The 13,274-nt window shown below is 63.1% G+C and overlaps 1 protein-coding gene across 2 annotated transcripts in view; it reads left to right on the top strand.

Annotated features, from left to right (window-relative positions):
- Positions 1–13,274, top strand: part of SND1 (staphylococcal nuclease and tudor domain containing 1) — a 280,994-nt gene that overhangs the window by 52,384 nt on the left and 215,336 nt on the right. For both annotated transcript variants that reach the window (XM_084504489.1, XM_084504488.1), the window contains exons 12-13: positions 3,572–3,672; positions 11,338–11,448. In XM_084504489.1, coding sequence (XP_084360615.1) covers positions 3,572–3,672; positions 11,338–11,448 — 212 coding nt within the window. The remainder of the gene's footprint in view (positions 1–3,571; positions 3,673–11,337; positions 11,449–13,274) is intronic.

Genomic DNA, 13,274 nt, shown 5'->3' with positions numbered 1-13,274 from the left:
CCCCAGCTGGAAGCTGCTGCCAGCGGGTGCCATGGGGGGCACGGACGCTGGCACAGCAGGGACTGCCCCGTCCTTGCTGGGGACATGAGGGGGGGACAGGAGCTGGCTGGGGGAGCAGCAGGGATGCAGCAGCACCCAGGGCTTGGCCATGGAATAGCTTTGAGCAGGGGCTGGGGGTGTCAGGGTGGCACAAGCTCGGTGGCTGCGGGGCTGGCGGTGCAGGATGAGGGCGATGCAGCCACGAACCAGCTGCGTGCTTGGTGCTGGCCCCAAGCACCTGCTTCTGGCCATTGTCCCCACGGCATCGCAAGGAGAAGCGTCCCTGTAGCAGCTCTGCTCGGGGCTGCAGGCAGGCAGGAGCCAGGTGCTAATTACCTGACAATTTTAATTCCTGGTTTGCAGCCAGCTCCAGCCGCTGGCACGCTGCTGCTGCTGCTGCTCCTGGTGCTCTGGTGCCCCGTGCTTGCCCCGGGCAGGGTTGGTGCTGCAGCATCAGCCCAGCAAGGTGCAGGTCCCCATTGCACGCCACAGCCCCGGGGCCTCGCGTGTGCCCTTGTGCTGTGGTTGTGCTGGGGGGCACTGGGGGGTCGGGGCTGCAGGTGGGGTCAGTGGGATAAGGGCAGGTCCGAGCCCCTTCGTGCTGGACACGTAGGAAGCTCGTGGCGAGCTTGTTCTTGCTCCGGGGGAGGGAGGTTTTGCCTTTGCAACTTGTCAGCTGCAGCTGTGCTGGCATCACGCAGGCGGGGCACGTGCCAGCTTTGTCACTGCGCTGAGCCTCGGCTGTGCAGGGGACACGACGCAGTGCGACGCTTCGCAACGCAACAGGACGTGGCACTGTGCAACACGGTGCAGTGCACAGCACCATGCAGTGCAGCACAGCACCATGCAATGTAGCAGTGCGGCGCAGTGCAGTGCAATGCTGCATGGTGCAACTCAATGCAGCACAACACAATGCAACATGGTGCAGTGCAGGGTGATGCTGCATGGTGCAATGCAACACAGCACCGTGCAATGCATTGTGATGCTGCACAATGCAACACAATGCAGCACAGCGCAGCGCAATGCAATACAATGCTGTGCAACACAGCACAATGCAACACAGCACCATGCAATGCATCACAATGCAATGCATCACAATGCAGTGTGATGCTGCACAATGCAACACAACACAGCACAGTGCAATGCAACACAATGCTGTACAACACAGCACAATGCAACACAGCACCATGCAATGCATCACAATGCAATGCATCACAATGCAGTGTGATGCTGCACAATGCAACACAATGCAGTGCAGCACAACGCAATGCAATACAATGCTGTGCAACACAGCACAATGTAACACGATGTGATACAACACAATGCAATGCAACACAGCACCATGCAATGCATCACAATGCAGTGTGATGCTGCACAATGCAACACAACGCAGCACAGCACAACACAATGCAACACAACGCTGTGCAACACAGCACAATGTAACGCAACGCAATGCAACACAATGCAATGCAACACAGCACAATGCAGCACCATGCAATGCAACACAAAGCCATATAACACAGCACAACGCAGTACAACACTGCACAATGCGACGTGATGCAGCACAATGCAATGCAGCACCGTGCAACACAACAGCACAATGCAGCGCTTTGCAATGCAACACAACACAATGCAACACAATGCAACGCAACGCAGCACTTTGCAATGCAGTGTGATGCAACACAACAAAGCAGCACAAAATGCAGCATGGCACGGTGCAGTGCTTTGCAATGCAGCACACGCAATGCAGTGTGTGGGTGCTGCAGGCTGAGCTGTGACGCCCAGCCCGACCACTGCCCGCTCTGCCCCTGCCCTGATGATGCAGGGTCCTAACGATGCAAGGTCCTAACGATGCAAGGTCCTAATGATGCAAGGTCCTAACGATGCAGGGTCCTGATGATGCAGGATCCTAATGATGCAGGGTCCATGCCCAGTGGGGGCTGCCCCGCAGAGCCACTCCTGCCCCGGCCAGACGCTTTGCCCAGCTCCAGCCGAGGAGTTTCCTAAACGAGCTGCGCCTCGCCGCCCTGCCCGGTGCCATTTAAAAGAGCCCTGTAGTAGTTTGAATTCCCTAACCTGCCTTTTGGAGTAATTGTTGTCTTTTTTCCTCGTACAGTTGTTATGACAATAGTTTCACGGGGAGGAATTCCTTTAACCTCTACCCTTAATTGGCTCTTCCCTGACAGAGCTCCCTCTTTTGTTGCTGCTAAAACATGATTAGATCTGCTGCTCCAGTGAGTGATCTGATGGCAGGAAATTTTGACTCAGTCGTACCTTTTTGCATTTCTCTGCTCATTTAAAAAGCCAGGCTTGTAAGGAGCCGACAGTTTGAAAGGGTTTCGGCGACGCTTTCTTGTAGTGCTGTGCTCGACGCCTGTCTGTCTCGGGCTGATGGCACGGAGTGGAAAAAAAAAACACGGGGAAAGCTCAGGATGTGAGGGTGTCCCCTGGGGGGCAGCAGCTGGAGGCTCCCCCTCCACCTGTCCTTGTCCCAGGGCCCTGTTTGGGGCAAAAACAGAGCTTTTTGTCACCGGGCAGTGGCCCTGCACTGGCCTTGCTGTGGGCACTGCCCAGCCCCGGCACGGCCTCTGCTCCTCTGGATCAAGCGCCAGCTTAAATGGGGAGAAATCGGCTTTTTTGCAGAAGCAAGGTGGTGGGATTAGGTCGGATTTGCATAGAAATGGTGCGTGCAGATGTGGGAATGCATTAGCGGCCTGTTGGAGCACGTGGGCTGGGAGTTCAACTCTGGTTTAATTTTCCCTGCTCTTTATTGCATTACCGTGGCCGGGAATTGCAGATCCATGCTGGCACTGCACGCAAGTGCTGGTGCTGTGGGTGCTGCTGGTGTTGCTGGTGTTGCTGGTGGTGGTACTGTGGGTGCTGCTGGTGCTGCTGGTGGTGGTGCTGGTGCTGTGGACGCTGCTGGTGCTGCTGGTGTGCTGCCCAAGGACTGGGAAATGATGCCCTGGATCCGGAGCCAGGCACTCAGCCCTGCACATTCCTGCACCCCCAGCTTGTGCCGAGCCCTGACCTGGCAGCAGCAGCGCAGCAGGAGCTGCCTCGAGCTGGATCCTGCACAGATGAACCCCAGGAGTGCGCCCATCCCTGGGCAGGGTGCACGGTTGGGTGATGGGGGCACCCCAGGGTGCTCCCTGCCCCGATGCTGATGCCGCCTCAGCAGCGAGCTGTGCCGTAACGCACCTGAAGGCGCAGCCACGCTCTCATACCAGAGGCCAAACACCATCACTGGGAGGCACCCGGGCTGGCTGCGTGCTCGGGATCCCAGCCACGGCTCCTGGTGTGTGGGGAGCTCGCAGCGGGGCTTGGCAGGAGCTGGGCACCCCGGGCACCAACACCCTCACCAGGAGCCCACGGTGCAGCTTGTCCGCCCGGCACGGCTCCGGCTTCACCCTTCTCACACTGCAGCATCCGAGGTTAAAGTGCTGACAGCACCACCAGGGCTGGGCAGGGGCAGGTTTGGGGGCCGTGGCCCTGATGCTGTGCCCACGCTGACCCCTTTCTGTCCCCACAGGTGAACGTGACAGTGGACTACATCCGACCCGCCAGCAGCGCCACCGAGACCGTGCCAGCCTTCTCCGAGCGCACGTGTGCCACCGTCTCCATCGGGGGAATGTAAGTGTGGCCCCGAGCCCCGCGCCGTGCTCTGCCTCCTGTGGGACTGGGACAGGGGAGGCTTGTCCGTGCTGCCCTGCCCTGGCACCGCATCGCCCCGTGCGCCCCAGCGGGGTGGTTTGGGGTCGTGAGGTGCAGGACCCCCACCACGAGCTGCCGGCCTCCAGAAGCATCTCAGCAGTGGGTTTGCTTGGAGGAGCCGTCACTGCGCTCCCTGCGCTCTGTCCTATCCCACAGGCAAAGGACATTGCCACCCCCACAGCCTGGTGCAGCAGTTTGGGGGCTGTCCCACACATACCCACAGCCCTGTGACCACAGGGAGCCCCCGCTCTCAGCTGGAAGCAGCCCCCCTCATTGCCAGCCCATCCTCCACACCCCCCTGGCACCATTTCGTGCCCCAAGCCCCTTTGGTGGCTTCCCTGCCCCATTGGCACAGGGGGGGCTGTGCTCCTCCTGCCCCTCCTCGCTGCGGGGCGGTTCTGGAGCCGTGTGGGGATGATTTGTCATAGGCCGTTTCCTCTCCTCCTTTTTTTTTTTTTTTTTTTTTTTTTTTTTTTTTTCCTGTAGCAGCTATTTTGGAAAGCTACCAAAGTGCTGCAGCTCTGCTCTTTTTTTTTCCACGTTAATCCGAGGCCTGGGAGAGCCGAGCAGCGCGCGCTGGCTGCGCGGGGGAAGCGGGGCCGTGCCCACGGGAGCTGCGCCCTGATGAAGGCACCCGATGGTGACCTTCAGCTGTGCTCATCTCCTGGGGGGGGTGAATTCCTCTCCGGGGCTGCCAGGACAGATCCTGAGTCCCTGCACCCCCCCAGCCAGGCAGCCCCATCCCCTCTGTGCCTCCGCTTGGTGCTGGGGGCTTTGGGCGCTCCCCGTGCCCCCATCCCTGCGCACCGGGGTGGGAAGCAGTTTGGGGGCGACCCCAATCTCTGGGTTGTGCCCGGTGCTGGGTGCTCGGATCCATCCCTCCTGACGGCTTCATTACTCCGGGAGAGGAGGCTGTCAGCAGATGGGGCTGCCGGGGGGGCAGTAGTGTTTGCTGGGGGGGTCAGCAACCAGGGGGCATCCCCTGGGGGCGCAGGGCCCGTGCCGGGGCCGATCCTGCCTCTCCCCGGGCTCTGCCCTGGGTGCTGGTGGCAGCGTGGGTGTAACAGAGCGGGGTCTGTGCCGCCGGCCCACGCCGTGCCGCGGATGGAGCGGGGAAGAAAGCCTGGCTTGTGCTCCTGGCAGCCGGGCTGGGCTCAGCCTGCTTGGCAGTCGGAGCACGCCGCCGGTGGGGCACGGCCGCGCTCGGGATGGGAGCCGGGGAGGGTTGCTGGTGGCTGCCTCGCTTCTGGGGGCTTCGGCTCCCTCGGTTCTGTGCTGCTGCTGCTGTTCGTGCAGGCGGCCCCACGGCAGTGGAGAGGGGATGGGGTGGGCGCAGGGTCATCACCCTGCCCCGAGCATCTCCTCTCCGTGGGGTCGGCTCTGCCCAGGGCAGCAGGGTGACGCTGCTCCGGGCAGCCTTGGAGGGGTCCGGAGTGCAGCCAGCCCCTGCTTCCAGCCCCAAACTGGGCCACGCGTCCCCCTGCCCTGGAGCACGATCCCACAGCATCCCACAGCACCCCGTGACATCCCACAGCACCCCACGGCACCCCACAGCATCCCACGAGTATCCTGCACCACCCTGCCACATCCCCCGGCATCCCGTGACGCTCAGCAGCATCCTGCCGCATCCCACAGCATCCCGCGGCATCCCACAGCACTCCGCAGCATCAGTTGGCATCCCCCAGCATCCCGTGACATTCCTGCAGCATCCCACAGCATCCCATGACACTCAGCTCCGTTCTGCCACATCCCACAGCATCCCACGGCATCCCGCGGCATTCTGCAGCATCCCACAGCATCCCACAGCATCCCACAGCATCCCACCACATCCTACAGCATCCCACCACATCCCACAGCATCCCACAGCGTCCCACAGCATCCCACAGCGTCCCACAGCGTCCCACAGCATCCCGTGACATTCAGAACTGAATCTGAAGGTCCCAGGGCCGGGATGCTGCATCCCAGGGTGCGGGTGGTGCGCTCAGGGGCTGGCTGCAGTCACTGCTCTCGCGGCGCTTGCTCCGTTTGCTGCAGGCAGCTGGGGCGGGGGGCGCAGCCCAGAGCCCGCAAGGAGGGGCTTCGGCGGGTGGGAAGCATCCTTGAGCCAACTTGGGCTGGATTTTCTGGGGAAAACTGCAAAATGAGTTCCGTGCTGCCGGGGAGTGCAGGGGGGGGTGGCTCGCAAACGGCCCTTCTCCCCTCCGCCCTGCTCCGAGTGGCAAAAAACTGTATTTCACGGCCTAATGAGATTTTTTCCACAGCAAACAGCTTTTCATCTGTGCTCCCCTATTCCCGTTCTTTAATCTGGGCTTAGCGGGGGGGAAGCATCTTCCCTCTGCGCCCCGGCTCCCGCTCCTCTCCAGAGGCTGCTGTTGGAGGTGGGGGCCGTGCTGGGCCCCCCCGGGAGCAGGGCTGCAGCACGGCACCGCGCTCGCAGCTGGGGGGGGGTCTTCTGCAGGCCGGATCTCTGCGCCCCCCTTTCCTCGGCTGCTTCTGGGCTGAGCCCTGCTGGGTGGGCTGCCCTGAGCCCCCAGGGGATGGGTGGTGGTGGTGTGGGGGGGTCTGGCTGCGGTAGCGGCGTGCGCCCACGGCATCGCAGCCGTCCCCGCGCCCACGGCACCGCTGCAGCGCACCCGTCGTGGTGCAACCACTGCAGCGCACCCACTGCATTGCAGGCACCGGAGTGCACCCACGGGACTGCACCCATCGCCGTGCACCCACGGGACTGCACCCATCGCCGTGCACCCACCGCATGGCACCCTCGTGGTGCAACCAGCGCGGAGCCCCCGTTGTGCAGCACCCATCGCAGTGCGCCCACGGCGCTGCACCCGCTGCAGCACCCATCGGGGTGCCCGCGCCGTGCCTCCCTGGGTGCCCAGCACGTCACCTGCACCCCGCCACCTACCCCAGCAGCTTTTCAGGTCCCCAAATCCCGAGGCCAGCTTAGAGCTGCGAAGTGTGGCAGAGCCTGGGGCACGCTAGCGCGGGCGGTTTGCTTTGCGTTCGAGCCGCACGAGCCCCTGGCCGTGCTGGGGGGCTCGCAGGGAAGGGTTTCCGTGCCATTATCCATTGAGGGGGTGCTGTGCCAAGGGTGCCCGTGCTAGGCAGGGGTGTCCAGGGGGGCATTCACCCCGTGTCCCTGGCAGCAGCTGCCAGCACCCCGCTCTCCGTTGCGCAGCCACGTGCGCAGCGCGGTCGGTACCTGCGTGGGCCGCGGTGCCAGGGTAAAGCTGGGCTTGCGCCCAAGCTCCGTGTAGGTTTTTGCAGCCGCTGGAAAGGGCCCAGATTTCGCTGCTGCCTCGCAAGCTGCTCCCTCCTACGGGGAGGAGGTGGCTGCTGCGGTCTTGTCCCCGGGAGCCGCGAGGATGCCGGTGCCGGGCTGAGGGCTGGCAGAGCTCCTGGAGCTGGGTGGGGAGCAGGGGGAGGGCCACGAGCGCGGGGACTTGGAGCGAAGCCACTCGTGCCATTGAGCAGAGCAACCCTGGGGCACTGTCCCCGAGTCCCCCCGGCCTCACGGTGCCCGCTGGGTGTCGTGTGCTCATCCCGGGGAGGAGAGCTCTCACCGGGATGGTCGGTCCTGCAGGGGCAGCCGGGGGTGATGTCCCCGTCCCCACACGTGCCACAGCTCCCTGGGGGATGCTGCTCACCCTCACACCTGGGTTTAGGAAGGATGTGAGGGTGTGCTGCTGGCACGTGGCCCCAGGGAGGAGGAGAGGCTCCCACAGGCTCCTGCTGGTGTGCAGGGGGCTGGGGTGTGAGCGCTGAGCCAGGATGGGCTGCGCCCCCGGGCAATGCGCACAGAACCATTGAACATCCCGACTTGGAACGGAGCTTCAAGGAGCATCCCATGAAGTTCCTGGCTCCACACGGGACCCCCATAACCAAGCCGTGTGTCTGAGAGGTTGACCAAGTGCTTTGGGGTTGGCCAAATGCCACGGGGGGATGTGGGAGCCCTGAGGTCGCAGCGGGATCGGGGCCAGGCACCCGTTGGCTTCGCGGTGCTGGTGGCTGCTGGTGCCAAATCCTCCTCCTCAGAGCGTTGATTCTGGCCTAAAATCCTACAGGGGAAACCCAAAGTTGTTTAACTGTGGGTGTAGGATCAGCCCCAGGCTGGTGCCAGCGGGTGGTCCCAAAGGTGGGCAGGGCGCCTGGGACCCCACGGCTCTCCTGGTTTGATCAGAAATCGGCAGGGGTACATGACACTTAAAAACCTCATCCTCGCTTAATTTAGCTGAAGTTTCCCAAGAAATTCCCCCTGGCGTTGCCCTGAGATGCTCCTGGCTGCCCTGCAAGGAGGATGAGGAGAGGACGAAGGCGCAGCTCTGGGCCTGGATAACCCACTCCAAAATGAGGATTTGTTTCCCGTTAAGCAGGCTGTGATGTATTAACGCGGCTCCGGTTGCAGAGGTGGTTTAACATTAGATTTTTAATGATCCCTCCATTAATCCTGCTGTTCTGGGACTTAATGCTCGCTGCCCTCTGACCGCTGGAAATGATGAAAACTTTGATTTCGTGCACATTGGATGCTTCTGGAGTCCAGCACCGGGAGCTCGACCTGCAGCTTGTCCTCTGAGCGCAGGGGATTAAAGGCTGGGCATGGGGCAGGGCTGGCCGGGAGTGGGATCTGCAGGACCCCGTTGGGGTTTGGGGAGAAAAGGCAGGGTCTGGGGGTTGCCCCAGCCTCGTGCTTGCTCCCAGGGGGTTTCAGCTCAGCTGGCTGCGGGCTCAGCCCCCCGGGATGGGTTGCAAGCTCGGCGTCATGCAGGGAGTCCATCAGCTCGCAGCGGGTTCGTATTTCTGGGGGAAAAGGTGACAGCAGCCACTGGTGGCCCCTTTGGGGGTCCCCAGGCCAGCATTTGCTCCAGGTGCCTCCGTCCCATGCTGCAGAGCCCGCTGGGGACCCAAAAACAGCCCGGCCATGCTCCCCACACAGCCCCAGCCCTTAGGACTGCTCCTTTAGGACCCGGCAGCGCGGTGGGAGCAAACGCCGGCAATTGTGCTTGTCTTCTAAAGAGCCATAACCACGCTATTGCTGAATAAATGAAGCCATCAAGCAGAGGTGGCAACAAGATTACAACACTTCACAAGTGCTGGGGGCAGAATAAAATTGTCCGTTTAGTGAGCAGACGGAGCGCTCTCGCTATCACGCTCGTTTCCTGATGCTTTCCGTGCCGGGTTTTAATCTCCCTCCCTCCCCTCTGCCCAGACCTTCCCCTGCTCCCTGCTCCCTTCCCAGAATTGGGCTGGGGGTGCCAGGAGCTGCCTGGGGCTGTGTGGAGCTGGGTGTCCGTTCTGGGGGCTGCAAACGGGGGCTCACGGGACCCCCAGCCCAGATCCAGGTGGGCTCTGCACGGGACCTGCAGCACCGCGGTGGGGACACGGGACAAGGAGCAGTGTCCCGGGGGGTTGTGACCTCTTCTGCCCAGCGCTGGTGGCAGTTTCCACTGGGGGCTTGTCCCCAAAGTGAGTGGGGTTGGGGACGTGCTGCTGCCATGTGCAGATGTGCTGCAGCCCCCTGGCCGGGCAGCCCCCCCCCAGCGCACCGGTGCCGTGCCGTGGGCACCTCCCCTGGTGCGCACCACCGGGGGTCCCACATCCCTGGCTGTGCACCCAGCAATGTGCGGGGCTGTGGGGAGCCACCTGCACCTGTACCCTGCACGGGGAGGATGAGGACGGGGGCAGCATCGTCCCCTCCTGTCCCTGCCATCCCCTCGGGGCCGGATGGGAAGGCAGAGAAAGAGCCCGGCCGGTGCGCGGGTGCTGCCGGGCTCCACGGCTGGTGGATGGCGGTGCCCGTGCCTCTCATGCCTTGCAGCCTCACGGGGTGGTGCAGTACGAGCTCTCGCACGTGAGCTTCTCCCCTCGCACACTCGTGTCCTGGCCTTGCCGTGGGGCCACCCTCTTGGCTCCGCGCCCTGCCCGGGGCGCCAGCTGTCAGCGGCCCCGCGCTCCTCTCGCTGCCGCTCGCTCTGTGCTGCGACAGGCGTCAGCTGCCGCCCACCTCCCGCATCTCCTCGCTGCCGTGGCTCGGCTGCAGATGGCTGGCGTGCTGCAAAAGCTGTCCCGACCGGAGCTCGCCTGGGGGGACTCCCTCCAGCAGCAGCCTCGTGGCTGCCGGAGGCGGCTGCAGGTCTGCGCGCGAGCGCTGCGCTCCCTGGCACGGTGCCGGCGGCCCCGAGCTCACCCGCGGCACGTGCCGGTGGTGCAGGGCCGGGCAGCGTGCTGGGCACCGGTTTCTCTCTGCTCCCTGCCCTCTGGCTGGGTGCAGCCACCCGAAGGTGCCCGAGGGCAGAGCCCTGGGAGGTTTCCTGCTGGAGAAGTGGAGCAGGGGGTACCTGGGGGTCAGAGCCGCTTGGCACCAGCCTGCGGCTGAGCACAGCGCTGCCAACCCCGGGTTCCTCGGTGCTGGTGCCCTACAGCGTGTCTCCGTGGTCCTACAGGGCTGCAATTCCCATCCCATCACCATCCCAAAGCCCGAAACCCCCCAAGGACCGGGGGTGCTGGGGCAGAACTGGGCTGGTGCCACCAGCCCTGCGCTCGCCTCCCCCCGGCACAGCCTGGCGTTCTCTCAAAATAGCTCTAGGTGCTTATTCCTGGTTGCTTGGCATTTCGAGAGCTACCTTTGCAGCTGCCTCCTGCTGCAGCTTATTTCCTCGTTTACGAATGCTTAGCTTTTTTTCCCCTGCTCCGAGGCGAGACCTATTTTCGGCTGCCGGTGATGGCTCAGCCCAGCCCAACCCCCCCCCCCCCCCAGGGGCAGGGGGGTGCTCCCGGGACGTGCATCCCGACGAGGCCCCCCGTGCACACGCACACTCATCCATACGTTATTTTAAAGTGGTGAATTAGCAGTCCCTGCCCTGCATGTGTAATCGGAGGAGAATTACAGATGCACTCAGCGAAGTAGAATTTATGAATTTGTTTAAAGCGGCAGAAGGTAATGGCAGCCAATTTACCGCGGCGTGCGGCGCCGATTGGCAGGCAGCCCTCGAACCCATCCCGCGCCGACCTCTCCTCTCCTCCCCGCCGAGGGGATGGTGGAGGAAAGCCATCGGGAGGGAGAACCACGGGGAGGCAGCTCTGATGGCTCTCCGAAAAGAAGTGCAGCTGCGGTGGGGTTGGGGACGGCGGGCAGCCGTGCAGTGAGACGTCCCTGCAGGGACGGGCAGTGTCCCTCGCTGGTGGTGGAGGTGTTTGGCCATCTCCAGACGCTGTCCTCAGGACACAAAACTGTCCCACGCGTGGTCCCCTCTGGCCCTGGTCGCTGTCAGACCCGTCCCCCTCATCATCTGGGCAAACAGGAGCGGAGTGTCCTCTCTCACTGCGCTTTCGGGTGCTGCTGCACCCAGGGCACGCCTGGTGCACGGGTTTTTGGGGTGCTCACGGGAGCGTGTGCTGGGTTGCTGCATGCTCATGCACACTCCCAGACAGCAGGAGTGCCCATTAGTCGTTACACATAACTGCAAGCACCTTCCCTTGGCCAGCAGCCTGAAATTCGGGGGGTCTCCTCTTCCTTCCCCTGGTTGTGGTGCCACGCACGGGGTCCCTGTGCCGGTGCTGAGCCCCCTTCTCTCTTCTGCCTTGCAGCAACATCGCCGAAGCGCTGGTGAGCAAGGGCCTGGCCACTGTCATCCGCTACCGGCAAGACGACGACCAAAGATCCTCGCACTACGACGAGCTTTTGGCCGCAGAGGCTCGGTGAGTGCCTCCGGAGCTCGGCCGCGCCGGGTGGCGGTGCCGCGGGCACGGCTGGCTCCCTTCCCAGCCCCGCTCCCCCCTTCGTGGCGCTCGGGGCGCCCTCCCTGCCCTTCAGCAGCCCTCACCCCGCACTCAGCCCTGGCTCTGCAAGCTCTGCCCCCAGCCCCGTGGAGCCGAAGCCCCCCCCGTGGCAGCCCCCTCCATCGCAGCCCGCACGGTGCTGGCGCGGCAGCCGGGCTCGGCGCTGGCGGAGGGCCAGGCGCGCTGTGAGTCAGTGGGAGCCGGCGCAGCGCATGTGGAATCTCCGTGCTAATGCTGCAACCCCCAGGAGGCAGATTAAAGAAGATAACATTTTTAAAAAAATGCCCCGGGGGGGGTTGTTGGAGCCTCATGGCTCTGTTGTGCCCGGAGCGTGGCGGGGCGCAGGGTTCCGGGGGCCCCGTGTGGTTCCCGGGGCAGCGAGCCCACCGAGCGCTGCCGCAGCCGCCCAGCCCCAGCCTGGCTGCGGGAGAAGTAATTGCATTTAAGCCGTATGACGTCTGAGCAGATCCAGAGGACTTCAGACACATTCTGGCCTCCCGTAATTAGGTTGAGGTTATCGTGGTGAGAAAAATGTGTGTGGCTGCTCCCTGCGCCGTGTCCTCGACAGAGGCAGCAGAAGTGCTGATGCAGGCTGGGGCTCGCTGCCGGCTCTGCTCGAGCCCGCTGCGTGTGCCAGGGTGCACGCCCAGATGTGTGTGCTCCAGATGTGTGTGTCATCCAGATGTGTGTGTCATCCAGATATGTGTGTGTCATCCAGACATGTGTTATCCAGACGTGCCATCCAGATGTGCGTGTGTGTCGTCCAGATGTGTGTCATCCAGAGATGTCACCTTGATGTTTGTGTGCTCCAGATGTGCATGTTGTCCAGATGTATGGTATCCAGGTGTGCACGGTCCGGACACATCGCCCAGATGTGTATGTCATCCAGATGTGCATGTATAATCCAGATGTGCACGTCTAATCCAGATGTGCATGTCTAATCCCGCTGTGTGCCATCCAGATGTGCGTAATCCAGACGTGTGCAATCCAGGCGTGCCATCCAGCTGTGCGTGTGCCAGGCGTGCGTGCTCTGGGTGTACACCATCTGGGTGTGCCCGATCCCAGCTTGTTTGATCCATGGTCCCAATGCACACACTCTGGGCTTGTGTGCTCCAGCTCTGCACCATCCAGCTGTGCACCATCCATCTGCACACCATCCTGTTGTGCACCATCCAGCTGTGCACCATCCAGGTGTGCACCACCCCGTTGTGCACCATCCAGCTCTGCACCATCCAGCTCTGCACCATCCAGCTGCACATAGTCCAGGTTTACTCGTCCCATCAGCGCTCAGTCCCGGTGTGCACAGCCCGGTAGTGCCTTGTCCGGCTGTTCTCCATCCTGCCCCACTTCATCCCGGTGCCACCTGCGTGGGGCTGGGTCCCTGAGCCACCCCCGGTCCTCCCCATGCCCCGCAGCGCCTGGCCTGGCCCCGGCTGCTCTCCGGCAGGATTTCAGCTCCTCCTCGGCAGCAGCTCCAGCCGCAGCTGCCGGTGCAGTGCTGCCAGCAGGGGCGAGCAGCGTTGAGGGGGCTGCGCAGTGGTTTTTGCCAGCTCGCCGTGCAAGACGGTGCCGGGCTCTGCCGCAAGCCTCCCCTCACAAAAAGGGGGGGGCTGCTACCAGGCCCTGGCTCGCCCTCCTGCAGCCCCCCCCGTGCAGTGCAGGCGGCTGTGATCCGTGGCCAGCAGCTTGCTTGTGGCCTAATTGCAGCACGATGGGGATGTGCCTTGCAGAGTGGATGTGCCTGG

This window comes from Aythya ferina (assembly GCF_964211825.1).
Source record: "Aythya ferina genome assembly, chromosome: 1".
NCBI lineage: Eukaryota > Metazoa > Chordata > Aves > Anseriformes > Anatidae > Aythya > Aythya ferina.
Note: the sequence above shows the minus strand (reverse complement) of the source record. Positions and strands in the feature narration are given on the sequence as shown.